Raw genomic sequence first — 27,280 nt, 5'->3', positions numbered from 1 at the left:
CCGCCACCTTGTGGAGGGCCAGTGTCCTCACACTGCCTTGTCTGGTCAGATGGTGGTGGAGTTGTCCGACCTGATCATCATGTGACATCCTTTCAGGTGAGGAACAATTGATGAATCACCCACCTATACCAACATCAGCTCCAGCCCCCCACTCAGATTCCAACGTGAGACGTGAGATGAGATGGCCTGTCATGCATCCAGCCTGGGGCAGACATTTCTTGACACAACAAAGACGAATAAAGTCACGGACACGGCAAAGACGCAGTCACTGACACCCCCTCCTCCCTCCTTCTCTTGAAATCCTAGAGCAGCCCATGCTCACTCAGTTTAGGATGCTGAATCTTCGGAAAGCTGCGGGTCCAGGCAGAGTTGCCCCTGCCATCCTGAAGCATTGTGCCACTAAGCTGGCTCCAGTGTTCATGGACATCTTCAATGCATCCCTGGAGTCCCTGTCATGTTCCTGCCTGCTTTAAATCCTCCACTATTATTCCTGTTCCAAAGAAACCAAGGAAACGCAGGTCTGTATGACTACAGACTGGTGGCACTGACGTCTGTGGTCATGAAGTCCTTTGAGCGTCTGGTTCTTTCCCACCTGAAATCCGTCACCGCTCCCCTCCAGGACTCAATGCAGTCAAGTCTGCCAACTGAGCCAACAGATCTGTAGATGATGTAGTAAACCAGGCCCTTCACTTCATTATGGAGCACCTGAACTCCCCAGGAACCTATGCCAAGATCCTGTTCGTGGATTTCAGCTCTGCTTTCAACACAATTCTCACAGCCCTGCTGGAAGACAAGCTTCATGAGATCAAAGCACCTGACTCGCTATGAAGGTGGACTACAGACTTCCTGACCGGCCGAAGTCAGTGCGTGTAGCTGGGGACGAATGTCTCGGACACTCGGAACCTCAACATCGGGTCTCCTCAGGGCTGTGTACTCTCTCCATGGCACTTCTCCCTGTACACCAACTGCTGCACCTCCAGCCACCAGTCCGTGAGGCTGATCAGGTTTGCGGATGACACCACCATTAGCAGCCACAACAACCTGCAGCTCAAAGCCCAGAAGACAGTGGAGATGATCACAGACTTCAGGAGAGTCACAGTTTCTCCGCCCCCTCTCATGTTGGCTGGTTTACCCTTTCCTATTGTGGAAGGACCTCAAATGGAAGCCAGCCATCAGGTCCCTCATCAGCAGAGAATGTTCTTCTTAAGGCAGCTACTAAACTAGTAGAAGTTGAGAGTGTGGCCAGACAACATAGGATGGTGGTCTCTAGGATGACCATGGTGGTGAGGAAGGTGAAGAGGGCCTTCAGTCTTTCCTTCAGGGAGGAATTGCATAAATTTGTCGGGAAACAGAACAGAGAGCAATCGAGAACGGGAGAGTGAATAAGAACCAAAATTGAAGTCAATCTGGTGAAATTAGTGACTTGTGTGGCTGTAATGTTATAACAGGGGTCGGAGAAGCTCGTAAAACCTCAGCACGTAAAAAAGGCGTTTTCCGTGACCCCATGCACGATTCAATAGATTAAATATTCATGACCACATGAACAAATTGCCTTTGAGACCGGGTTGTCTGATCGCTGTTTGTCTGCTGCTTATTGAAACACATGACAGTCAAATTGTAATAAAGCCAGAGGAAAAACGCATCTTCGTCCTTCGTCTTTATTATTCTACAGTGCTGTAAACGGATTAGATGAGAGCAGATGAGTCGAACATGACGGTTTTCAGCATGTTATCACGGAAGAATCCCATAAGAAACATAACGCCTGAGTTCCACGGCTCGCAGTTGTGCATTCCATGCATTCCACCCGGACATGAGAGGGAGAGAGACCCTAATGACGTTGCATCTTAATGATTTACTTCTCTAACTAAAACTAACTGCCCCCTTTGCTTCATTCTGAAACATGCAGGCAAAATAAAGTTTTATAATCTTGGTCCGTCGGTCTTGCAGCTGCTTCCATCTCTTGCTGGATCCTGCCTCTCCTCACTGGTTGCATGACGGAGTTCAGTCTCTGATGTTAAATGATAGATGCTTCTCGAGTTGTCATTGCAAGTATAAGCTGGACAGTGTTGTGTATATTGCCATCTGTGATTACATTTTTCGCTGTTTCGTCACGGTCTTTCCTCATAAACCACGGGATTGGGGGCAGGACCAGAGACCCAGCTTTACGACAGCCTGCAATTACACTTATTTACCGCCAAAAGCAAATATTTGTATTCCTGCCTACAGCTGCTTTAAGCGATTCCGAGGGTGCTGTCCAAATGCAGGTCTGAAATGAAAACATCCTCACTGAAAACATAGAAAATTGAAAACATCATTACTGCTACAAAGAGGTGAAGCATCAGTTTCAGAGGGAGCTGAAGAAAGCTAAGGCCGTTCTCAGCAGTTCTCAGCCAATGACTCGGCCAATGACCTCTTCAGGACCTGTATGTCTCCAGGAACCAGAGACGTGCAGGTCGGATCATTGCCGACCCTTCTCATCCTGGACATGGACCGTTTGTTCCTCTTCCCTCTGGCAGGAGGTTACGGTCGATCCAGACCAGAACCTCCTGTCACAGGAATAGCTTCTTCCCCTCGGCCATCAGACTGTTGAATTTGTGAACAGCCTTTGCTGTTAATTTAATTTAAATTTTTTTTTTTCTGTCAGCACTTTATTCCAAAACACTTTCCAAACGGGCAATGGACAGGTCCCAAACGAGATACAAAAGAGGAAATGACAGGCACTACAGTAACACAGAAAACTTCTCGTTAGTCTGAAATGCCTCTGATTGACTGCACAAGGAGACTACGTCCTCCACTGAAGAAACTACTTTTGCAACTGACCTGGGGAAATTACAACCTACGGATTGTTTCATGTCGATGAATATATATAAACAGTGTTATCTTTAGAATGAAGGAAATTAATGTGAAGAAATATATCGGACACTCGTATATTGATTGTGCATTTCAAAATTTTCAGGTAGTGTGACTTGTTGCTGGCAATTTCGGGCACCTTAAATGTTTTACATCTTGCCTTTTCTTGATTTGACAAAACTACTTACCTTCTCCGTGAGCGCACTCATAAAGAACAGTTCCTCTGCCTCCAATAGAGGGATTTCATAGCGCGTCATCCAACCCGGAAGCCGCCATGTTGGAGATAGTCTTCGTAAACATCTCCATAGACTGTGAATGGAGTGCGATGGAAAAATGTTTAAAAAAAAAACAGAAAGGCTCGTCGAAACTATTTGGGAGTGCCAGGACATACAGAGAGGGACTTAATGAACACGAAAATGCGCAACACTTGAAAATGCGCAAAGTTGAGCTTTATTGGTGACCCGTACGAGTTGGCTCCGTCGTCGTGGGTGACGATGCGGACAGTCTACCGTCGGTGACCTAGCCTGACATCGTCAATTACCTGTTTTTTTCCGCCTACTCCTACTCCATACACCGCCAAGGACCTGAAATGTCACCGGAGTTTGGAGGTGTATAACCAGATGGTGTGCGGATGGGTCAGGGAACTGTTATACCAAGTCATCGAAGACATTTGCATCTTATATGAGAATGTGACGCATTTAAATATTTTGATGTTTCAATTTGAGTGTGTGTGTGTGTGAGAAACACACCCACAGAGAGAGAGAGAGAGAGATAACTTTTTAAGGGAACGTTCTGAAAACTGTGTGGGTTGGCATCAATAAATATGTTCTGATAAAAAGTTTTGTGTATTCTCTTCCACAGCAGTATAAGGCAAATTAACAGTCATTTAGGCTATACTTTTTCTTTTTTTTAATGAGCAAAATATATGGATGTTATCCACAGTTTTGCCACAAAGGTCCTGGTTCAGCTTCGCTAACCAGAAGTGCCTCCTTTCTTCCGACAACTTCTGGCATTGTTCTTCTTGATTTGTCATAACTTTTGGAAGTCACGATCGGAATGATTTGTACGGTAATTCAGAATTTTTCCAGGAAATGCTGCAGAATCGCCTTCAGTACCGTTCTGTGTTGAGCAGTGAGTATCTCCAACATGGCTGCTCCCGGGTTTGATGACCGCCGTGAAAACCCTCTATTCCTCAGCCAATAAATCCGCACGAAGTGATTTCCTCCATCATGTTTGTCGTACAAACTACAATCCGACTACAACAAACCGAGATTTTCCGGAGTATTTGCCCACTTCGTCATCATCTTGGGACTGCCCGCGCAGCCGCCACCTGGTCTCGCAAGCTCTCGCTGATCAGTGCTGTGTCCGCCTGGCTGTGCCCGAACGCATCCATCCACATTATTACAATTGAGAATGAAGAGGAAAGTAGTGAGCAAGCCGACGTGGATGTGGAGCTTGGTTACACTCCCCAAAAGATCATATTCAAAGAGGATACCGGAGCACAGGCAGACACTACTGCAGTCAACATTTTTCATACGCTTTTTAAAAATGTCGCTCACACGGCAGTTACTAAAAAGATCACGGACTATGAGCGACATCTAATGGTCGTTGAAGGAAGGTGCAAGTTAAAATGCAAACATAAGAGCAATTCATGTCAGGTCATGACCTAAATCTCGACAAAATGCAAAACATAACAAAATCATCTGAAAAGTCATTGAACCCTCAGACTGGCTAAATGGACTTAATGCTTATCAAATTTGTAGGTGTCCAACACCCAAACATAGAACACCTATTGGTAGTTCTGAGGAGAGCAGACCTTTGCAGAGGGTAGCAACTGATATTTTGGACTAAGGATCATCAAATTGAGAGGTTGTACAGCTCTTGTGTCAGTGGTTCGGCATGAAGATAACGCAAACCTATAAGGGTGCTTTCACACTACTGGTTCTGTCTCAAGGCAAACGACGACTGGGACTCTGACCCACCCAAGACAGAGCCCATAGTGTGAAAGCGCCCTAATTCAAATCAGCGCCACAACCTGCTGCTGGATCAGCTAACAAATGCTGATTTGGAATGCTGGTTGTTCAGATAGCAAAGCTTATGCTGGCTTGTGGTGGTGAATGGGACGAATGCGTAAAGCAAGTGACCATCACATACAACCTGTCAGTTGATTCAACCACACGTTTTTCTCCTTATTTTTTTATGTACTTGTTGGTGCCTACAGCTGTCCAAAATGCCCAGTTTCCGTGCCACATGTGAGTATGTTGCTTACAGGTGGACTGGTGAAAGCTTTCGGTTGAAGTAGCCCCGATGCCCATGAACGACAGCAGCTCTATTATGTTGGAGGAATACAGCATATAGTCTGCCCTATGGGGAGGGTGTGTTAGTGTGGTTGAACAATCCAGCTGAGAGTCACACCAAGCTAGTCAAAGGAAAGGACAATTTAAGGTGGTGGAGTTGTTGACTTCTGGGGTCTCCCCGGGATGACCTACTGTATCTCTGGCTTGTTCAATCTGGAGGAGCTGTCACAGGTAGTTCATCATGATAGACTGAAGTTGCATACTCTTTGTTTGACTACAACCAGACATCCATCTCGAAGATCTCTGAAATCAAATGGGTCTGCGGAGAACAGTACTCCACAGGAGGCAGTGGTCTGACTAAGTCCCCAGTAAGTTGTGCCAGGTAGATCCCAGGGGGTAAAAGTGGTTCATCCACCGGCACATTTGAAGGCTTATGCTACGTTCTGTGTGTACATGGGGTTTTGCAATGCAGGTACGACAATTTTTGTTTTGTTTTCAATGTGATTTTTGTTTTATTAGAAAGAAAGGGGGACAAAAGAACAACTTCGATTCGTCTGCCTCCCTATTTCATTCTTTGTGGATTTCTGTTTCCCGGCATTTCAGATCCATAGTTTGCTTCATGAAATAATCTCAACATGAGTCAACATTTAAAGGTTTATTGAACACTTGTGATGCGCATGCAGAGATCTCTTAAATTTTTTTGCAGCAACATATGTGCAATGTTGGCCAGTTCATCCTTAATTTCTTCATTAGATTTGATGGTGATCCTTCTCCTTAGCCTCTCTTTTCTGAGCTATTTTAGAACCATCAAATTATTATTTCAATTCGTATTAAACAGTCTGAATAAATGTTTATGACACATCACGCTAACCTCCTTATTTTACCTGAAGTGAGACACGTCATGGCACACCATCGTGTATGTACAGTAACTCCATCAGGCTTAATGTTGGGTAGTTTGGAGTTCCTGGTTTTGCCAGCCGTATGATATGCACTAGTGAAAGCTGTGTTGTTGTCTTCCAGATTGTTCATGTTTGTGGGCTGTAACCTATATATTTTACCAATCCACGTGTGTTAAGTACGAACAGTTGGGGTTTATCATCACAGATTACTCGGTGTGCGTACAACTGATGTATGTATGTAGCACTTGATAAATCCAGTTTACAATGTGGGAATATGATGATTTCACCAACAGCTAATCAGATTTTTTTTTACTGCAAGTTCCGTTAATCAAGATTTGTTATGATTTTATGAATTTACCAATCAGTTGTGTGTATTAATTGACAGTAGTCCACACTGTGTTATTAATCTAGTATTAGTTAATTTACGATTGATTCTTTGTAACCTCATTTAAGTGTCTTACGTTCAACGTTAGTCATCACAGTCAAGAGTGGGGAGATTGAACTTGTGGAATATGTGTTTGATGTGATGCTACCAGAGGAAAGAAGCTCAGTCTAAATTAATTTGGAATCAGAAGGAAATTGTTGCAGTCAATTTTATTCTTCTGTAAAGCATAAACCCAAAGACTGAGCATTCCATAGAACTATGAAAGAGGAATTTTCAAGAAAAAGTCAAAAACTTCACTCATGGTGCAGCTATTTACCATTAAACAAATGTTATCCATGATGCTGATGGAAACCCAAATGACCCAGATCAACGATGTGCATCAATGACAACTTGGGCAAACACTTTGGTGGTAGTTGCGAACATTGCAGATTATGCCGCACGTTTTCTGTGTTGCATTTTGTAGTGATGTAGCAGCTCCTGGTGACTCTTCTTCTGCCTGTTCCTCTTCCTCACCCCTGCTGGTCTAGGCTGGTCACCCCTGGTCGAATATTTGGTGCTTCCTGTAAAGACACATACATTAATAATGACTGAAATGAGGGTGTCAATGCCAATAAAGAAATACAGCTTAGTCCATCTGTCATAAGTCCTTTTGTGTAAGGTGTTGTCAGGTGAGGTCACCAGATGTCATATGCCATGACATGGCAGGTGCAGCGCGGTTATTGATTGGGCTGTAGCGATATACTAATCTCGCAATACAATACAATATTCAGCTCACAATACAATATATGTCATGACATTCATTCATTGATACGATTACATATATTTCCGATACATTTCTATACACATCATATTCTAAAAGATTTTAAGGGACACTAGTGCAGCTTCTTTCTGTACACAGTCATGTAAGCACGACGTACATTCATCCATCCATCTTCATTCACTTAACCAATGCTGGGTCGCGGAGGCAGCAGCTTCAGAAAGTTGTAACAAACACCCTTCTTCTGGGCAACATCCATCAGCTTCGACTGGGGGATCCTGAGACGCTTCCAGTGAAGAGATCTAATCCCTCTAGATGGTCCTGGGCCCCTCAGTCTCCTCCCAGCTGGCCGTGCATGAAATACCTCCAAAGTGAGGCACCCAGGGGGCATGCCCATGAGACACTCCTCCTTCTTTCTGTGCATTTTTTGGGCAAAAAGCCTGTGATTAATGGTAATTTGTGGGCTATTCCCTAAGATCCCTTGAGGCCACACAAGAACTTCTATTTTTTCTTTTCTAGCCATCATTTTGTTTTCTCCATGACTACCAAACACCCTTCTCTGGAGCAACACCCATCAGCTTCGACTCGGGGAACCTCAGGGCGCTTTCACACTGCGGGTTCTGTCTGGAGACAAAGCTCATTTGGCTCAGAAGTCCGAGACGTAAACACAAGCGAGTTGGGTTTTGGCCACAGACTTGATCCCGGCTGAAGAGCTGCACTTTTTCTCTGGAAACTCAGTGAGTGGTGAGCTTCTCTCCTCAGGTGACTCGGCGCTAGACGCCGGAAACTACGTGTCCAGCGCGACTCCACAGAAACACGATAGATGACGCGAATTAAAGGGTCTGGTCGCTGTCTAGGCGGACTACATCGTTCAAAAACAACTTCTCAAACTCCCAAGTTACTGAAGATCACCAGACTATTTATTGATCATTTCTGATGTCTGGATCTGTACTTCACTGACTAAAATCTTCTTGATCGTCAATAATCTCTCTCACTTTGTTCAACGTGTTGTGAGAGCAGCATGGATCAGGCTGCACGGCAAGGGGCGAATCCAACTCAGGCCACCCGAGACAGAACCTGCAGTGTGAAAAGCCCCTGAGACTAACAAGCATCTTCTTGTTTTTGAACAAAACTGAGGAAACTTAACAGTTATGAAGGTGACTGCACAACATTTTTCAAGCAAGTTCTTTACATACAACTTAATTCAGAATGTTAAACTTAAATGAATGGATTTAAGACAAACAAAAGACAAAAACAAAAGGGACAAAAATCCTGAGTGCTAAAACTGACCAACAAACCAACAAGAATATTCATAGCAAACACAGAAACACCTACTGCTGGCTTGGGAGTGGTTGGAGAAGAGAGAGAGTGAGCCAACTGCAGCAGCAGGTATTTGTAACTTTCCCCACTCCCTCTGAAAGGCTGCTCTCTGGCTCCAGCAATTAGCCTTCATCTGGCCACACCCAAAAATCACACACGGCAAGAAGCAAAGCTGCAATCTCAAACTTCATGACCCCGTGGTCATAACAACATCACAAACACTGCTCCATCATCACTCACTATTTATACATGAGTTTTGCACAGAGCGCCACCAGCCGAGAGGAAAAAAAGGACATGGCCTGAGGTGCAGAGGTGCGAGGCTGCACAGCAGGGGGCAAATCGGTCTGGGGCCACCCAAGACAGAATCTGCAGTATGAAAAGCCCCTTTGTCAGCATTGTCAACATGGGACATGCCACATCTTGACGACCAGCATACAGCTGTCGTAAAAATAAAAAATAAATAGATTCAAAATCATCTCAAAATGCTTCTTAATGAAATTAATAAATGTAGCTATAATTGTATTTTAGTTTTGTAAGCAGATTATGCAGTTTTAGTGAATTAGCATATTATGAAGAACATTCATTTTTATTTTTATTATTATTTTATTTATTTCAATCCCATGATTGTTTCTGGATCACATGAACGAAAAGATCATAAACAAAAAGTCAAAACATGAATAGAAAACTGCTCAGAGAAACCGATTTTTGCTTGGTTTGCCTCTGCCTAAAACTGGCCTTGTATAATTTTGATTTATAACAATAAATTCTTACTCTCAGCAGGTTTACAAATAAAATAAATCATGATGATCACGATGTTGGTGTCAATATCACCGCAGCCCTCCAAACTGTCTGAACATTTGGACATCTGCAAATATGTTGTTTGCGGCTGTTTGCTCTGCTTATAGCATGCTAATCACAAGATGAGTGGCGTTCAGATTACACAGCATACCTGATGATCACATCAGGATCAGAGATTTTCTCTCTGCTGTCAATCAAGCAGTATTGATCACTGTGGTACACGATGCTGTATGCTCAGTTTTATTCTGTATATCCAGACTGATCAACGAAGAAGAACATCACAGTGAAAACTGAACACATCCCTGAATAAAGGGTTTACTCACGTGTCTCACAGTGTGGACCTTCAAAGCCTTCACAACTACAGTTGAAACTTCCTCTTGACAGAGTGCAGGTACCTCCATTCATGCAAGGGTTAGGCTTGCAAAGGTTCACTGGCATTTTCACTTCTGATTAAAACAACATGCAAACACATTATAAACTGACAGGATAATTTTTTAAATCCAAAGCAGGCCATTTTTTTTTACCTGAACACAACATCTGCACCAACACATCCTCAAAGTATTTGAGATCCTCATATGATGGCACAGCAACCATGCGAGCTTGTGAACCTGCAATGCGCAACAGCCTCTCATGCTGTATATCGCCAATACCAATGACGAACAATGACACTCCATTGTCTCTGATCCTCTGAGCAGGAGCCACAGCATCCTCTTCACCAGAACCATCAGTCACCAACACAACAGCCTTGTTCACTCCTGGTCTTGCACCTTTTTCCATGGTCATGACACTAGATTGCACGTGAAGTAAAGCTGAACCTGTAGAAGCCACACCCCCCATGTAGCTGGTTTTACCAATGGCCATCATGACAGCAGAGCCAGTGTCATGGGTGTCCAGATTAAAAACTGTCGTGGGTTGGCGGCTGTAGACCACAACTGCAACTTGGGCCACATCACGGCTGATGTCGAACTGGACTGTAAGGCTGCGGACAAAGTCACGCAGGTAGTCAAAGTTTTCTCGCCCCACACCAGCAGAGGCATCAAGGACAAACACAAGGTCGACTGCTTGGCCAAGACAACCTGATCAAATAAAGAAAAATGAGTCAATTGTGTGTTAAATGTACTGACTTGTTTAGTAACTCCAGTATTATGCATATACACCAGTGCTTCTCAATTATTTTATTGTATTACTAAACTGGTTAATTGTAACCTCCAGTCAGTATCCTTGTAGTGCAGAAAATATAAGCATGTGGGTGTTCTTCCTGTACAGTCAGGCTGTTTAAGTCCCTTAACACTTCTTTAAACCATTCGGAAGGTAAAAATAATTTACCCATTTTCTTACCTTGTGAGTCAACACTGCAAATCTTGGCTTTGAGCTCTGGGATTTTGGCACTCAGCTGATTTGGTAAAGTATAAGTAAGAGTCCTTTGGGGATTTCCAGTAATGTTGTTCATTTCCCCCTTAAGATGGTTTGGTCCGATTGCAATGAGGAACATCTCTCTGTCTCGTGCATATTTAGATGGTTCGACTACATCATCTACAGAAGCCGTCGCTGCAATCACCACCACTACACGTGGCAGGTCGTCTGTGATGTCAGCAAAGATAGGGGGACTCAAAAAGCCATGCCGGGTGATGTATCGAAGTGCCTTGCCTGTTTCTGTCTGACCCCCTATTGGCTCAAGTGCATCAGCAGCCTTTAAGAGACCTTTCATGTCCCTGTTGAACTTCCAGCCATGGGCCTCCACCCGAGTTTCTCCTCCAAACACTGCAATAGCAACTTTACTTGGTGTTTCAGATACATTCACAGCTTGCAAGAAGCGTTTCAGGAATAATTTATGCTGTAGGAAGCCTTCTTGGGTGAGTGAGGCGGAACCTTCCAGGAGGAACAGCAGGTCAACAGAGCAGTCCAGAGCCAGTGTTGGAGCTGGGGAAGATGGGTGAAAGAAATTCACAAGAACATGAGGATGGGTCTAGAAACAACTTTTCAGGAATAATTCACACCACAGTGCGGGTCTCCCCCATGGTCTGGTGGGCAAACACATGTGTACCCCTCTGGACCTTCTGGAACACAAGTACCACCATTCAAGCATGGCTCTGTATCGCAGGGTCCTGGAGGGAGACATTAGCAACAAATTGGTATAACTCAATACACATTTTATTTTCACATTGGTTCCATTCAAACATTGTTTCAGTTTGGCAAATCTAGCTCCAGACCATGAACAGACCTTGGTCCTGGATTATAGGATATAGCTGAAATAAATTGCTGGATTTTCAGTCCAGTCCAAAAATAGTCACTTTTCAACCCACGGCACATTATAGTGGCTTTTTATACAAAACAGGCAAATTGTTCAACTCTGTAATTTTATGATTTGCTTGGCCAGGGATTTGGACAACCTTGTGAGATGCCTACACTGATGTACTGGCAGTTGTTTCAATTTTCCATCAAAGTTCTTTTTTTTTTATTATTGTTACATACCTGTCCTGTCAAGCTGGCATTAAGGGTCCCCTTCTGTAGTGCACACTTTTGAAGGTATTGGGAAATTATAAAGCTGCACTGAGCGTGAACAGCAACAGCACAAAATTTGCCATCTTGCCCAGTTTCCAGGTCCCAGTTGGACCTGCCAGATGAAATGGTCTCCAACAATGGTAAAAACAATCTAGTGCTAGCCAAGCTATGTCCATGATAATCAACAATCACAAACCGTGTGCAATTATTTTGTTTTTATTTTTTTAGCAGAACCATTTCACACAACTGGAAGTGACTGCTCTGTACGAGATGTTGGTAGCAAACTCTTCTGTGAACTGGAGACCACATAAAATGATTAATCTCAGGAGGAGAGTCTTGAATAAAAAGTAGCTTCTTGCATTCACCGCGGCTTCTACTGAGCCCTCAAAGGGTGCCTCGACATAGATGGTTGAACAAGACATTACAGCTGATCCAGAATAATTACCAGATCATTCTTTGATTCATCTCTTGCAATTTGCAGAACCCGGCACCACCCCCGTCACAGAGGTGCATTACTCAGTCATTTTTCTGTGCGCCCGCGGTCGCTGTCTGTACCTCAAGCGCACTTGACATGTTCGCATTGAAGAGGCACCCCCGCCTACTGATTTGTCACTTTACCCGTGTACACCGTTCATCCCAGAGCCAAAAATCAAGCGCTCTTTGTTATTCGTCACACTGCAGAGATACAGGAAGAGCGCTCAAATATAGAAGTTTTATAATCTCTTATGAAAAAAATGACTAAAAACCTTGGAATATGAAATGACAGCTTACAGTATCAGAACCACGGAAGAATCTTTGCATCCCAGCCATGTGCCAGCTCAGCTCGAAATATATTCTCCTGTCTCCACTGTTCTCTAAAGCCAGACCATACAGATTGGTGTTTCTAGAGAGAAACATTTAACTTACATGACGAAGGTTAAATATAACTGTTAAATTATTATTTAAGTTTTACACAACGTTTTATTGTTCATTGTTCAATAAAGATTGAAAGTTCCATGACAGCTAAATCTAAGTCATTCAATAATTGTTTGAATAATCGTGATTATGAAACAAATCAAAATAAGCGCGATTATCATTTTTGCCACAATTGCCGAGCCCTACTGGTGAGGCCCCTTGAATGGATAAACTTGTAGCTTTGTGAAGACCCATATCGTGATACGTGATACGTGATACGCGATCCGGTCAGTGGTGGCCAAAGTCTGTTCAAAGAGATTCCCTGTCAGACTCAGAAGACCAACAACCATTGAAGTGAGTTGCTTTGAGATTTTGCATTGGCCTGGTCTTCATTTGTAAGCTGCTAGTGCTGGGTCAATCTGTTTTACCAGCAATGTGAATGCCTTAAATGCTATTTAACAGCAATACCTGGACATACGGTTCGATGGCAGACTGAATGATGATGCTTATAAGACTTGCTGTACCTTCAAAAAAAGAAAAGAATCATCAAAACACAGTCATGTTCAAATGCAACTTCTGAATACACTTTGTAAAATCATGTTTTAAATAATCAAATGTGCTTACTGTTACCAAATAGAGTGTGAGAAAGAGAAAAGATAAATAAACTACAGCTGATTTGTATTGACCATGTTTTCCAGCTTTGGAGTAGTCACATTCTTCGTCACATGGCAGTCAGGTACCTAGCCTTGAATTAATGTGTCTTGGTTAATAAACAAATTAGACAAGATTATTTGGGGAAGATACTCTTGTTTAACTGACATGATTAAAAGCAAAGTGGCTAAAATGGCAGTAAATGGCATTACTCTTTGTAAGTTCTTCCTCTTCACATTTAACATTGCTGAAATGTGGAATGAGAGCCATCTCTCTCAAAGAACTGACAGAGCCATGATGACAGAGAAGCAACTTTCCCCTTTGTTCATGTGTTCACTTGCCTGTAATAGGGACAGAGAGATGTGTATGGGGATGTCCCCTTGGATCCTTTCCAGCATGTGAAATTTCCATGAAATTCTTTTACTCTTTGTAGCGTTCTTCTTTCACAGGGAAACAACTTCGCCTGACATCCTGAAGGAGGGAGACAGCATATATTTGTGCTGGTGCTATCGGTAAGTTGGTTAACTTTTGAATTGATGATGTCAATCATATCACTGTTGCTGAACTCTGAATCTGAACTGACTCCACACTCAATAAAATATAACAAAGAGTCTTAGTACTCAAAGAATCTCACTACTACTAACATAGTAGTCGTTATCTATATTAAAATTGACATACATTTCATTTGTAAGTGTAAAGAGAATTATTTTCTTGATTGCCCTCAAACAAGTCATTGAGACTGATTCAGGCATTCTCAGCCCAGTGGGAGGTAGCGTGGCCTTTCCCTGTATAACAGGTCAACACTACACTTCCTTGGATCAACTGTTCTTCAAAGTGGCCAGAGCCCAGATTATTGTCTTGCATGTTATTGCATGCCTTTGTGCCTAGTCTTCTACCGTGTGCTTCAGTGGTGCACCCTCTCAGGTCGAGGTACATGGGTGGGCCACGCTCTGTCCAGGCTCATCTTGTGAGTTTTTCCTTGTCCGCGAGAGCAGAAAATCAATTCTGTGTAGGTATATAGATCGAGGCAATTTGGTACTTTTTTTCCCGTCCATGAATAACAATAATTTGGTTATTTAGCTGTGCTTGAAAATATTTCATAAATCATTGAGAATATTTTTTTTTGCCTTTACAAATTATGCTAATGTAAACAGTTGGGGAAAATGTTACCGTTCAATGTCATTGTTCCTTTACGAAAAGAGATATGTCACGTAGTTTGGTACATACGTTGCACCATTTGAGCATGAGTTTGAGCATCTCAATTTGGATCCATCAATTTGGTGTTGCTGATCTACATTTTTTTTATTTCAGATATTTTTATTGATTTTCGCAATACCTCTGAGAGATCTCGCAAAACTTCTCTCTTTTTTTTTTTTGGTCATGCCCCCTTAGGGGCTCCGTAGAGACTACACGTTGAGTCAGGTGAGGAAATTAACAGTGTAGTGAGTGATAGAAACCGGTTCCTTCTTCATTCATTCTCCATTTTTCATAGCAGCTCGCAAGAGTGGGGACAGGAACTGTTACGAAGAACTGAAGTATCGGTTTCAGAGGGAGATGAAGAAACCTAAGGCTCAGACAAATGATTCGGCTGCAGTGTGGAGTGGGCTCAAGGTGGTCACAAACTACAGGCCACATGCCCATCCTGAATAACCCTACGCTTGCACAGGACAACCTTTACTGTTGCTTCGAGCAGCCATTTTCCCCTAACACCTCTGTGGTCTCTCCAGCCCCCCATTCTACTTCACAGCAAAGGACTATGCTGTCTCTTAGTGACACGACAAAGATGAAAAGTCACTGACACTGCAAAGACGAACACAGTCACTGACAAGCCACACACTCCCCTTGCCCCTCCTTCTCTTGACATTCTAGAGCAGGCTGTGCTCACACATTTCAGAAAGCTGAATCTTTGAGAGGCTGCGGGTCCAGACAGAGTTTATCCTGCTATCCTGAAGCATTGCGCTACTGAGCTGGCTCCAGCGTTCATGGACATCTTCAAGGCATCCTTGGAGTCCTGTCATGTTCCTGCCTGCTTTGAATCCTCCACTATTATTCCTGTTCTGAAGTACCAATTACTCCTGTTCCAAAGTAACCTTTCCTGTTCCAGACTGAATGACTTCAGGCATGTGGCACTGACGTCTGTGGTCATCAAGTCATCCGGTTCTATCCCACCTGAAATCCATCCATCCATCACTGCTCCCCCCCCGGACTCAATGCAGTTTGCCTACAGAGCCAACAGATTTGTATACGATGTGGTAATCCAGGCCCTTCATTTCATTCGGAAGCATCTGGACTCCCCAGGACACTATGCCAGGATCTTGTTTATGGACTTCAAGGCTTTTGGTAATATAGCGTACATCCTGAACCATTTCTAATTATTTAAATGAGACACAACATTTATTTATTATTTATGTGCATTGTAAGCAAAAGACATACCTGCAGGTATGGCGTTGCAAACAGACAAGGAGCTTAATGTTGTGTACAAGCCGTTGATGGCATCAGAGAAGTGCTCAGCGTAGAAAACATGGTTCTCTATCGGGTCAGTGGCCACAGTGAATAGCTCCTCCCATCTGAAAATCCAGCTTTTCAGAATTTACACGACTAGATTTATTTCAACCAATATCCTGCAAACATACCTGGGGGAGCGCAGACCCACAGCAAACAAGCGCACACCTGTTGCCTTAAGTTGTGACGCTGCCTGTGCAACGTTGCCTTGTGAAATCCCATCAGACAACAGGATAACGACTTGTGCTGTGGTGGATGTGTTGCGGCCGCCACGGAAACCCTTCCTCAGCACGTACTTGAGAGCTAGACCAGTCTGGGTGCTCCCTCCCCTAGAGTATCACGAATGATCTTTGATTAAACAAACAACAATACGGAAACAATATGACAGTGTCTCTGATCCCATCATCTGCCTCCAAGCACTGAATAGTGATTTTGTGTTTAGGTTTTTAGTGGAAACAGACAATTCTTGATTGTTGATGGTCAGCTGTACTAAAACCACAGCACACACGTTTTCACTGTTCAACTTGCACGGCTGCTTTAATAAATGGTAATTAATTATGTTCTATTTTATGGACACTGTTTGATGAGGACAGACTGAACAACACCACAAGCCCGCTTGTAATATTGTAAACATATTGAAACAAATGGCTAACTTTAATCGCGGTCTAAACCAAACTTAAATCAATTACCCAGTTATTTTGAAAAAGGTCCCCTCCACCCACAAATAACAAAGGTCCCAACAAGGTGGTGTGGTGACAAGAATTTGTCCTCTTGTATAGCAATACAAGTTTGCACACATATGCGCACACACTAAGATTTATGCAGTTTCAGAGGGATCCAAATATTTCATGTGTAATGGCTGACAAAAGGGATGACATCAAAGTCAACTATCTTACATGTGTACAAAGTCAATTAATATCAGACACACACCTGTAAGTCACCTTCTGCATTTTCTTCTTCAGTTCCTGCTTTGTGGTGTAAGAATTCAGAGCAAACTCCAGATGGGGACTGGAACCATACTGGATCAAGCCAACTCGTACCTGTAGATGTGTGCATGAGTTTGGGGGAGTGGAAGCTGATCATGAGATAGGCAAGATTAGTGACTGTTACAGTGAATATGCCAACCTTCTCAGGTCCAACATCGAGAGCTTGGCAGAGTTTTAGAGCATAGTGTCTGGACCTTTCAAAGCCACCTCTGCCCACACTGTAGGACCCATCCATCAGGAAGAGGATATCCATGGCCGCAGAGCACTGCATCTCTGTCCAACCAGAAAGACCAATTTGTTACTTGTCACAAAACAACACATAATCGATGATAATCCTGTCATGCTGTTTCTCTAACGTACCTAGACATGAACTGAATCGTGGTGAATTAAGTAAAACTATCCACTATATTATCATTTGACAACTTCAGTCCTCATCACCTATATGAAACTTATTTTGAACTGTTCTGTTTAATATGACACAGTGAACCAAAAAATATTGCCTAATCAAGGGTAAAGTTGTCACTGCACGTTGTTTTCTGATATTACACTACATCCAAATTGGCACCACAATGGTTAACTGCGGATTCCTTCCTTTTCCCTTTTGTCTGATAACCAACGTTAAAAACTCTCAGAAGGGAAGGGGTTGGGGGTGTAAACAGGTGGAGTAGACGTGTCTTCTGGAGCTCCTCACAGCACGACAAACTTTACTATATAGACTACTTTTTTTGGGACGGACTTGACACATATCTTCCACATCTTTGTGTAGTGGTAGCACTCGTTAGCGTTGTGTAATAAATCCACTCCTAGTGGTTTCCTAATGATTTTAATATTCTTGACGGAAAACGAAAAAAAAAGATTGATCGTCTCCGGAGCCCCGCCCCTTCCCGAGCTGGCACTTCATACGTTCCCACGCCAGGACAGCATAGCCACATTCAAGTCTTCTGTCAGTTCTTTCACATACATGTTTTAGTCAACCACCTGATCATCCAACAACACAGACTTGAACAACATATCCACAGGCAATCTGGGATTCCTGCCAAACATGAGTTGAAAGGGGGCAAAGCCAGTAGTCTCGTGAACAGTGGCATTGTATGCAAAGGTAAAGGACTTAAGCAGTTGAGGCCACTGATGCTTAGCCTGTGGTGTTAGGGCTCTGATCATCATCTCTCCACAACACCATTCCCCATAGGATGGTATGGAGTTGTGTGAGATTTCTCTGCACCTGCAACCGAAAGCATCTCCGCAAATTTGCACCCTGGTCGGAATGAATCTGCTCAGAAAGTCCGTAAACACAGAAGAAGTGATTCCAAAGTTGTTGAGCGACTGCCCTAGCTGACTGATTGGGGCAAAGACAAGCTTGGGACAGGTTTGTGAACTGATCAGTGACCACAAGAACATCCAGGGACTTGTTCGAGGAATCCTCAGCAGACCAAAAATCAATGTATACCAGCTCGAGCGGTCATGGAGTCTTAACACACTCCAGTGGGGCTCTAGCCTCCGGTTCAGGAGAAATTCCAACAACACACCGACGACAGCACTGCACATACTTGTTGATATCCTCCTTCATTTTAGGCCAGTAGTATCTTTGCCTGGCCAAGTACAGAGTTCTCTTCTGTCCCTGATAACCAGCATTGTTATGAACACCCTTCAAAACCAACATCTTCAGCACAGAAGGAACAACAAACTGGAAAAACTTACGTTTTGAGACAACTTCCCTTGTCGCTCGATATAAAACACCAGCCTTGATAACAAGTTTGTCCCAACTGCGAAGAAAACGTAACACCTCAACAGATTCATGACAGCGCTCTCGTTGATGGGCGTCATTTCCGTTCAACAAAGTGAATCACTCTTCAAGTAGGGATCTGCACGTTGCTTAGCCTTCAAATCTTCCACAGACATGTCTTGAATCTGATTCCAGTCAAACGACAAGCATCCTGAACATGATCAGGATCCATGGCATCTGCTTCCTTTAACAGTGCAGCATAGGGAACGTTTGCCAGTCTGTGCAGCATACTTGGTCTCACAAAAGGCTCTCAACAACATCTGCAACAACATTCTTGGACCCTGGAATGTATCTGATCTGAAACTCGAAGGGACCAAGATTTGAGACCCATCTTTGCTCACATGCATCCAGTGTAGGTTTGCTAAGAATGTAGGTCAGCAGGTTGTTATCAGTCCACACGGTGAACAGCTGACCTCTGAGCCAGTGACTGAATTTGTCACAAATAGCCCACTTTAGCACCAAAAACTCACAATTGAGCGACTTACTTGCAAAAGCTATAGGCCGCCCAACATCACCTTCACCAATCTGAGACAGCACAGCCCTGAGTCCATTAGACGAAGCATCTACTGACAGAAGAAAGGGTTTGTTAAAGTCCGGATGGGCAAGAGTAACATTCTCTACCAAAGCCTGCTTCAACCTCCTGAAAGACTCACTACACTCAGAGCTCCAATCTCCAGGCGACAGCTTGCGCTGTACTGGTCGACTCCTTTTACTCCTGTCTCATCCACGTCCCTGCGAACCTGAAGCCAAAGCAAAAAGAGGCTTGCTAATCTGAGAATAACCGTCAAAATATTGTTAGTAAAATCCCACCATACCAAGACAGGACCTTATCTTAAATGGACATGGTGTTTCTGTACCCTCTTCTTCCTCTTCTGACTCACACAGGTCGACAATGGCCTTAACCTTGTCAGGATCAATAGAAATACAATTCTTCGTCACAATATGACCCAAAAACTGCACAGAAGAGCACATGAATTGACATTTCTTTGGAGCTAACTTCAAGTAATGCACTTTCAACCGCCCAAAGACCATCTCCAACCACTCAAGTGCAAGGTGCTCATTGGGAGCAAACACAAGGATGCCATCCAAGTAGCAGAGTAGACTGAAAAGTTCTGTTCTCCAAAGATAGCCAGCATCATCCTTGTACATGTGGCTGGGCTGTTACACAACCCCTGCGGCAGCCTATTACATTCAGAAAGCCCAAAGGGTGAAGTGAAAGCAGTTAACTTCTGGTCGTCTTCATGGACAGTCACATTGTAGTACCCAGACGTCAAATCCATTGTGGAAAAGAAGGCATTTTCACCAAGAGCAGCCATCAGCTTGATGTGGAAGAGGATGTGCATCCCTAATGGTGCGGGCATTCAACCATCGAAAGTCTGTACAAAGCCGCAACTGACCAACAAGTGGTGAAGCATATTCACTTGAAGATTTCCTAATGATGTCACGTTCCTCCATTTCATCCAAAACCACTCTCAGTTTATAGGGGAGTCTAATAGGTTCGCTATCACTCAGTCTAATTGGTGGACAAAATCCTTCGCCATTCCACAATCCACGCGAAAATATGGACTCATATTTTGCCAGGAGGTCAACAAGCTTCCCTCTCCAAAACGAACATAACTGGTTTGTCTCAACATCTATGTCTTGTAGTCCCAAGCGCCTCAGGATGGAATTGCCAGGACTGTCATAAGAAACAGTTAGACTCTTTACGTCGTTAGAGTCAGTATCACCCTGTGTTTTGTCTTGACATGGCAAAACACTTCTGTTTGGTCGTTGTTATAGTGGTAGTCTGTCTCAAAATCTTCAAGTTCCATACAAGTGCACACGTCTGCAATCTTACAGTTGCATCTCAAAGTCACTGGCCTAGTGGAAGGGTTCATCACTCTCACGGGGACCCATCCATCACCTGACAATGATATGACAACCCTCGCCACAATGACAGTTCCTGGGACTGTATGGTTCAACCACAACTGTGCTCCCAGCCGAGTTACACAATTGACTAGGTAAGCGGCCCCAAACCGAATGTTCCTTCAAAGGCTCCAAAAGCACTGCATGTTTGAGTTTGACAGTTCCAACTTTCACACAGTTCTTATCACCACGCCACAACTCCACATTCGCAAACAACTGCAGCATTTTGTCTTCCAGTCCGTATGTTGCATCCAAAACAGAATGTTCAGAACCTTTCAGTACATGTATGAGATGCTGAATTACATTGCTTCCCAAAATTACATCATCAACCTGTCCATCAACTATGAGGACCGGGACTTGAAAGCATCTGTCTAAAACTTTGATCACAAACTCACATACTCCGGTTGGATACGTCTTCAGTCCTCCACAACCGACCAAAACAACTGATGTAGGAGATACAGATTCAGAAGAAATAACTTCCTGTTGTTTAAGTAGAGTGAAAACACGTGAACTCATAGAACAAGCCATAGATATATCTAACATTGCTCGCACTTTGACTGCATCCTGGATCAAAGCATCAATGTCGAAAAGCTGATCAGTCACAGATGTCCTCTGGGAGTTTTGGAAAAGTACTTTTGGAATCTCCACATTTCGATCTAATGTCCGAATAAACAGTTTCCAGATCAACATCCTGACCAATTGGGGACAATTCAACAGGCCCTACACTGGTCCCCTTGTCATGTGGGCCAGCTAGTTTCCCTGAGATTGGGGAAGACTAGTCTGAGGTGAGTCAGCCAAGGGTCAGGGGCAAGTTGCCGCTTAGTGTCCTCCAGTATAGCAACGGAATCACAACCGCTCACTTCTGCAGTGAGATACAGTGGCATGATCATTACTCCTGCATACAGAGCAGGGACCCCGAGACCTACACCCTAGCCACTGTGCGAAAAGGTCTTGATGGTGGGACTGATTCATGAGCCAGTAATTTTTCCAACAGTGTAACAACATGTGCAAGAGAATCACTCTCAGCTGGCTTGTCAGCCACACTCACTTGTGGTGAAACTGGACCCTGAGCAGACTGAACATGGCTGTGTAACACTGACTGTGTCTGAACTGGCTGCAATAAGGCATTCTCCATTGTACCACCCTGCCTGAGGCGTCTTGCGATGGTGTTCATCTAAGCGAATCTGAACATCAGCGGCTGTCCAATCCTCCAGTGGCCTGCAACTGAACACTGGGCAAAGTTCTGCCACCTCACGCAAAGGGTTGTCTACAGTCTTGCGTTGTTTCCTCAGTCCCTCAACAGCATCATCCATTGTTTTGTTAAGCCTGATCCAAGAGTCAACTGCAGTCTCACTCGTTAGTGGCTTTGTGTCATAAAAATCGGCGAGTGGCATGAACGGTGTCACAGACTCATCAAAATGTTGGCAAAGTATGTCAAACACAGGTTCTGGTCCCAAACTCAAATCCAAAGATGGCCTGCTACAAAACCCAACCTTCACAACATCCCGCGCCCTCCCACGCAGTTTGCACAGCACCTCATTACCTTGCTCACAGACATCAATGTCCCTCTTACGGAAATATTGTCTTATTGTTTCAATCCACTCTGAAACTGTAAGTCTGTCACTCTCGTCCCCCTTAAATGTGTGCGGTTCTTTGCACTCCTGAGTAACAGACACATTAACTTTAGGAGACTCAGCCACAGTAGACAGTGCTAAGCTTCCTGCTGCTGGGATGGACTTAATACATGAAACAATAATTTCACCAATGCTAGCAGCGATCTGTTTCACCAAGTCATTCAGAACGGCCACCGGCACTTTCCCCACATCTTCATTAGGATGAGAACACTCCAAACAGTCGTCCTTCACACTGCGATCTTCTTCAGTGCGATGACGTGTAGAAGTTACTGGTCCATCCACAGGTGGTACACCTGGCGAAGAAAGCTATCTGAACCACAACTTGGTACCTCGACCAACACAAGACACTCTGGGCAGATCCATGATGAAAAACGAAAATGTCACTGTAGAAATCCACCCGTTTACTTCTTTATATTTACTTTCACTACCGTTTCAAATTATAGTCCAAAACATCCAGAATTACGATGGCCAATAATGTCCTTGGCTGCACAAACGGTCACAAATCCACTCCACTTGAATCGATACCAACTCACTGCAAGCCCACGTATGACGCAGAGTATGTTGTAGCATGTGGTGGACACGGTTAGCCTCTTCGGAATCCGCAGCGCAGCCAAAGTTCAGCAGTTTGGTCACGGCACCATTGTAGCGGTAGCACTCGTTAGCATTGTGTAATAAATCCACTCCTAGTCGTTTCTTAATGATTTTAATATTCTTGACAGAAAACAAAAGATTGATCACCTCCGGAGCTCACAAAAACACAACTACGCCGTCTCTCTGGCTAATGAGTCCTCCTTCCCGACCTGGCACGTCGTACGTTCCCACGTCAGGACAGCGCGCTCACCGGTCCAAGAATCCAAACCAAAGACCGCAACAAATCAACATAAAAAATAACAACAAAATTATTATTTATTGTGGAGATCATGACCCTGTTACATTTGCTACATGATTGGCCAACATGTCTTCACAGTGGGAAGACAAATGGCTGTTTGACCGTTGCCTCAACAGCTAGCACTAGCCACAAACTGGCAAGAACTCTCAGATTAGCTCATCTGTTGTCGAGGAAGATGAGATGCCGCTTGCATAAAAATTCCAAACAAGCTTTTGCATTCACTCCGCGAAGAGAACAAAAGTGTTAACGCCAAGCTATCAGACCAGGAAGGGAGATCCAGAGGCAATAACATTAGAATCGTCGGAGTCCCAGAGGGAGTGGAGAAAGGAAGGCCGTACATGGATGGATTATCTTCTGCCACTCCTCCATGTATTGTAATGTTGTCGATATTCTGAGGCTGCAACACACATTTCATCGGGACTTTTCTTTCTATTCCCATGTACACAGGTCATATACCCACATATTACTCACAGATTATTATTTAGTCAATGGTAGATTAATTTCCAATATCGATCATACCAAGCATAGCATAACATGCTGGTATCTGATCTGACCATATCTTCCGGAGGATCACCTATTTAACCCCTTTTCAGGATTGCAGGTAGTGCCTTGAGCCTATCCCAGCAGTCATTGGGCGAGAGGCCGGAATACACCCAGGACAGGTCGCCAGTCCATCACAGGGCACACACATACGTACCATTTACATTCACATGCACACCTAGGGGCAATTTCACACTTTTACACTTACATTTTACAGTGTCAATTAACCTAGTGAGCATGTCACTTAAGAAATTTGAATTTGGTGATAACTCTGTACAATGGAATCAAATTATTATACAAAAACCCAAATTTATAAGTATAACAAACGGGAATAAGTCTGCAACCTTTTCACTGCAACACAAGGTTTGCCAAGGGGACTCATTATCTCCTCTACTCTTTAATAATTATCTGGAACCCAAAGTTATCAAATTGAGGGTATAAAGATAGACACGATTGAAACACTGGTAAACCTGTATGCTGATGACCGACTCATTTGCCTTGGTGACCCACTGGTTTCTGTCCCCAGCCTAAGAATACAAAACCTCCTTTGGGAGAAGATCCAATATACAATAAATACATAATATACAATAAATGGGGTAAAAGTGAATTCATGCCATTAACTGACCGGGTTCCTTCTGATCTGTTGGCTAAGTTGCCCTCTGGAGTTTCATTAAATACCTGGGATTGATATTGTCATTTGTAAAAGCCATAGAAGATCGTGAATTCCGGATGACACTAACCATAACCATGATTGGTTGGGTGAACGCAATCAAAATGGTAAGTTTACCATATATATATATATATATATATATATATATATATATATATATATATATATATATATAGTGGTGGTCAAAAGCTTATATACACTTGGAAAGAACATGTAATGGCTGTCTTGAGTTTCCAGTTATTTCTACAAATCTTTTTCTCTGATAGAATGATTGGAACATATAAAACACATAACACATAAAACAGTCATGAAGTGTGATTCTTTTATGACTTTATTATGTGTAAACTGAAAATGTGACCAAATCAGCTGGGTCAAAAAATGTACATACAGCTATGCTAATATTTGGTTACATGTCCCTTGACCATTTTTAGTTCAATTAGGCGATTTTGGTAGCCGTCCACAAGCTTCTGGCAAGTTTTTGGTTGAATCTTTGACCACTCCTCTTGACAGAATTGGTGCAGTTCAGTTAAATTTGTTGGCTTTCTGACATGGACTTGTTTCTTCAGCATTGCCCACATATTCTCAATGGGGTTTAAGTCAGGACTTTGGGAAGGCCATTCTAAAACCTTAATTCTAGACTGATTTAGCCATTCCATTACCACTTTTGATGTATGTTTGGGGTCATTGTCCTGTTGGAACACCCAACTTCGCCCAAGTCCCAACCTTCAGGCTGATGACTTTAGGTTTTCTTGAAGAATTTGAAAGTAATCCTCCTTCTTCATTGTCCCATTGACTCTCTGTACAGCACTAGTTCCATTGGCAGCAAAACAGGCCCACAGCATAATACTACCACCACCGTGCTTGATGGTAGGCATGGTGTTCTTGGGGTTAAAGGCCTCACCTTTTCTCCTCCAAACATATTGCTGGGCATTGTGGCCAAACAGCTCAATTTTTGTTTCATCTGACCACAGAACTTTCCTCCAGAAGGTCTCATCTTTGTCCATGTGATCAGCAGCTAAATTTAGTCGAGCCTTAAGGTTGCGCTTTTGGAGCAAGGGCTTCCTTCTTGCACGGCAGCCTCTCAGTCCATGGAGATGCAAAACACGCTTGACTGTGGACACTGACACCTGTGTTCCAGCAGCTTCTAATTCTTGGCAGATCTGCTTTTTGGTGCTCCTGGGTTGACTCCTCACCCTCCTGACCAGTTTTCTCTCATGATCGTGGCACTGACAAAACAGTGCCATGCACTTTATACTTGCAAACAATTGTTTGCACTGTTGCTCTTGGAAGCTGCAGCTGCTTTGAAATGGCTCCAAGTGACTTTCCTGACTTGTTCAAGTCAAAGATTCTCTTTTTCAGATCTGTTCTGAGCTCCTTTGAGTTTGACATTGTAGCGTTTGTGGATGTTTTTATTCAATGAGCCCTTTTTAAATGGCCTCAGAGAAGTCACCAGCTGTAGTCACTCATGATCACTCACAAGAAGTTAAGAGGCCATGCTATGAAGCTCATGTCATTGACACAACTTTCTAAGTCTCCAAAATTGCTCATTCATGCTGCTGTATGTATATTGTTGACCCAGCAGATTTGGTCACACTTTCAGTTTACCCATAATAAAATCATAAAAGAACCAAACTTCATGAATGTTTTTTGTGACAAATAAGGATCTGTTGCATTCTCTATATCAGAGAAAAATCAGAGTTGTAGAAATACCTGGAAACTCAAGACAGCCATGACATTATGTTCTTTCCAAGTGTATGTAAACTTTTGACCACCACTGTATATATATAAACTCTTCCCTTACCCAACCCCCTCTCCCAGGTGGGGCGGGTGGTTGTTACTCCTCTTCAGCTTGGGTCCTCTACCAGAGGCCTGGGAACTTGAGGGTCCTGCGTAGTATCTTAGCTGTTCCTAGGACTGCACTCTTCTGGAGTGAGAAGTCTGATGTTTCTCCAGGGACCTGTTGGAGCCACTTCTCCAGTGTGGGGGGTCACTGTCCAGAGTGCTCCGATCACCACAGCCACTACTGTTGCCTTCACCTTCCAGGATTTCTCTAGTTCTTCTTTGAGCCCCTGGTATTCTCTAGTTTCTCATGCTCCTTTTTCCTGATGTTCCCATCGCTATCACAAAGGCTTTCCTCTGCTACTTATCTATGATCAAAATGTCCGGTTGGTTGGCCATTACCATCTTATCAGTCTGTATCTGGAAGTCCCACAGGATCTTGGCTCAGTCATTCTCCATCACCTTAGGAGGTGTTTCCCATCTTGACCTCGGGATCTCTTGTTTGTACTCTGCACAGATGGTTCCTCCAGTTCCTCCCTCTCTGTCAGTTTCCATTGTCTGAGACACTCACTAAGCGGTCCATCTCTGGGGGCCATCTTCCTGACATAGTCATGGAGCTTGGATGTTTCATCTTGAATAGTGGCTCTGATGCTCACTAATCCTCGGCCCCCTTCTTTGCACTTTTGTATAGCCTCAGGATACTGGACTTAGGGTGGAACCCTCCCTACATGATGTGCAACTTCAGAGTCTTAACATCTGTGGCCTGAATTTCCTCCTTTGGCCAGCTAATTATTCCAGCTGGGTATCTGATCACTGGCAGGGCATAGCTGTTGATTGCATTGAGCTTACTCTTTAGGACCTGCCTTACTTGTCGCTGCTTTCCTTTCGTGGTTGCAATTTGCCTGTGGTATGCCAAGGTATACCAGGTAGCTCTCCTCCACAAGTTTCCATGTTGTGGAGAGGCAGGTGATTGGCCGGTGATTGGCCAGTGATTGGCAGGTGATTGGCCGATAGTTGGATGGGCTTGTTCCCTTCTGAGGGTCTTTCTGAATCCGGTCAGCCATCCCGTGTGGGGCCTCTCTCCTTGTCACCTTGATTTTAACCTCCAGCCTCATCCTCCATGGTGGGCACTGGTGTCCAAGCAAGCATCTCAAGGATTACTGTAGCTGTACTGTACATCAGCTCAGTAATGTTTGCAGTAGGAATTTATGTATTGTATTCACTTTGGCAAGGATCTCT

The 27,280-nt window shown here is 43.7% G+C and overlaps 1 protein-coding gene across 1 annotated transcript; it reads right to left on the bottom strand.

The window, feature by feature from the left end:
- Positions 1-6,860: 6,860 nt before the first annotated feature.
- On the bottom strand, positions 6,861-17,112 carry vwa2 (von Willebrand factor A domain containing 2). The gene is made up of 11 exons (XM_053866073.1): positions 16,981-17,112; positions 16,786-16,895; positions 15,987-16,184; positions 15,787-15,920; positions 13,695-13,824; positions 13,171-13,226; positions 11,304-11,411; positions 10,645-11,226; positions 9,831-10,382; positions 9,630-9,752; positions 6,861-6,991 (listed from the first exon to the last, which is right to left on the bottom strand). Exons 1-11 carry the CDS (start codon positions 17,110-17,112, stop codon positions 6,861-6,863), a joined length of 2,256 nt encoding a protein of 751 aa, XP_053722048.1.
- Positions 17,113-27,280: the final 10,168 nt, after the last annotated feature.

Source organism: Synchiropus splendidus, chromosome 5 (genome assembly GCF_027744825.2).
Source record: "Synchiropus splendidus isolate RoL2022-P1 chromosome 5, RoL_Sspl_1.0, whole genome shotgun sequence".
Lineage (NCBI taxonomy): Eukaryota > Metazoa > Chordata > Actinopteri > Syngnathiformes > Callionymidae > Synchiropus > Synchiropus splendidus.
The sequence above is the reverse complement of the archived record's forward strand: the minus strand, read 5'-3'. Positions and strand labels throughout refer to the sequence as shown.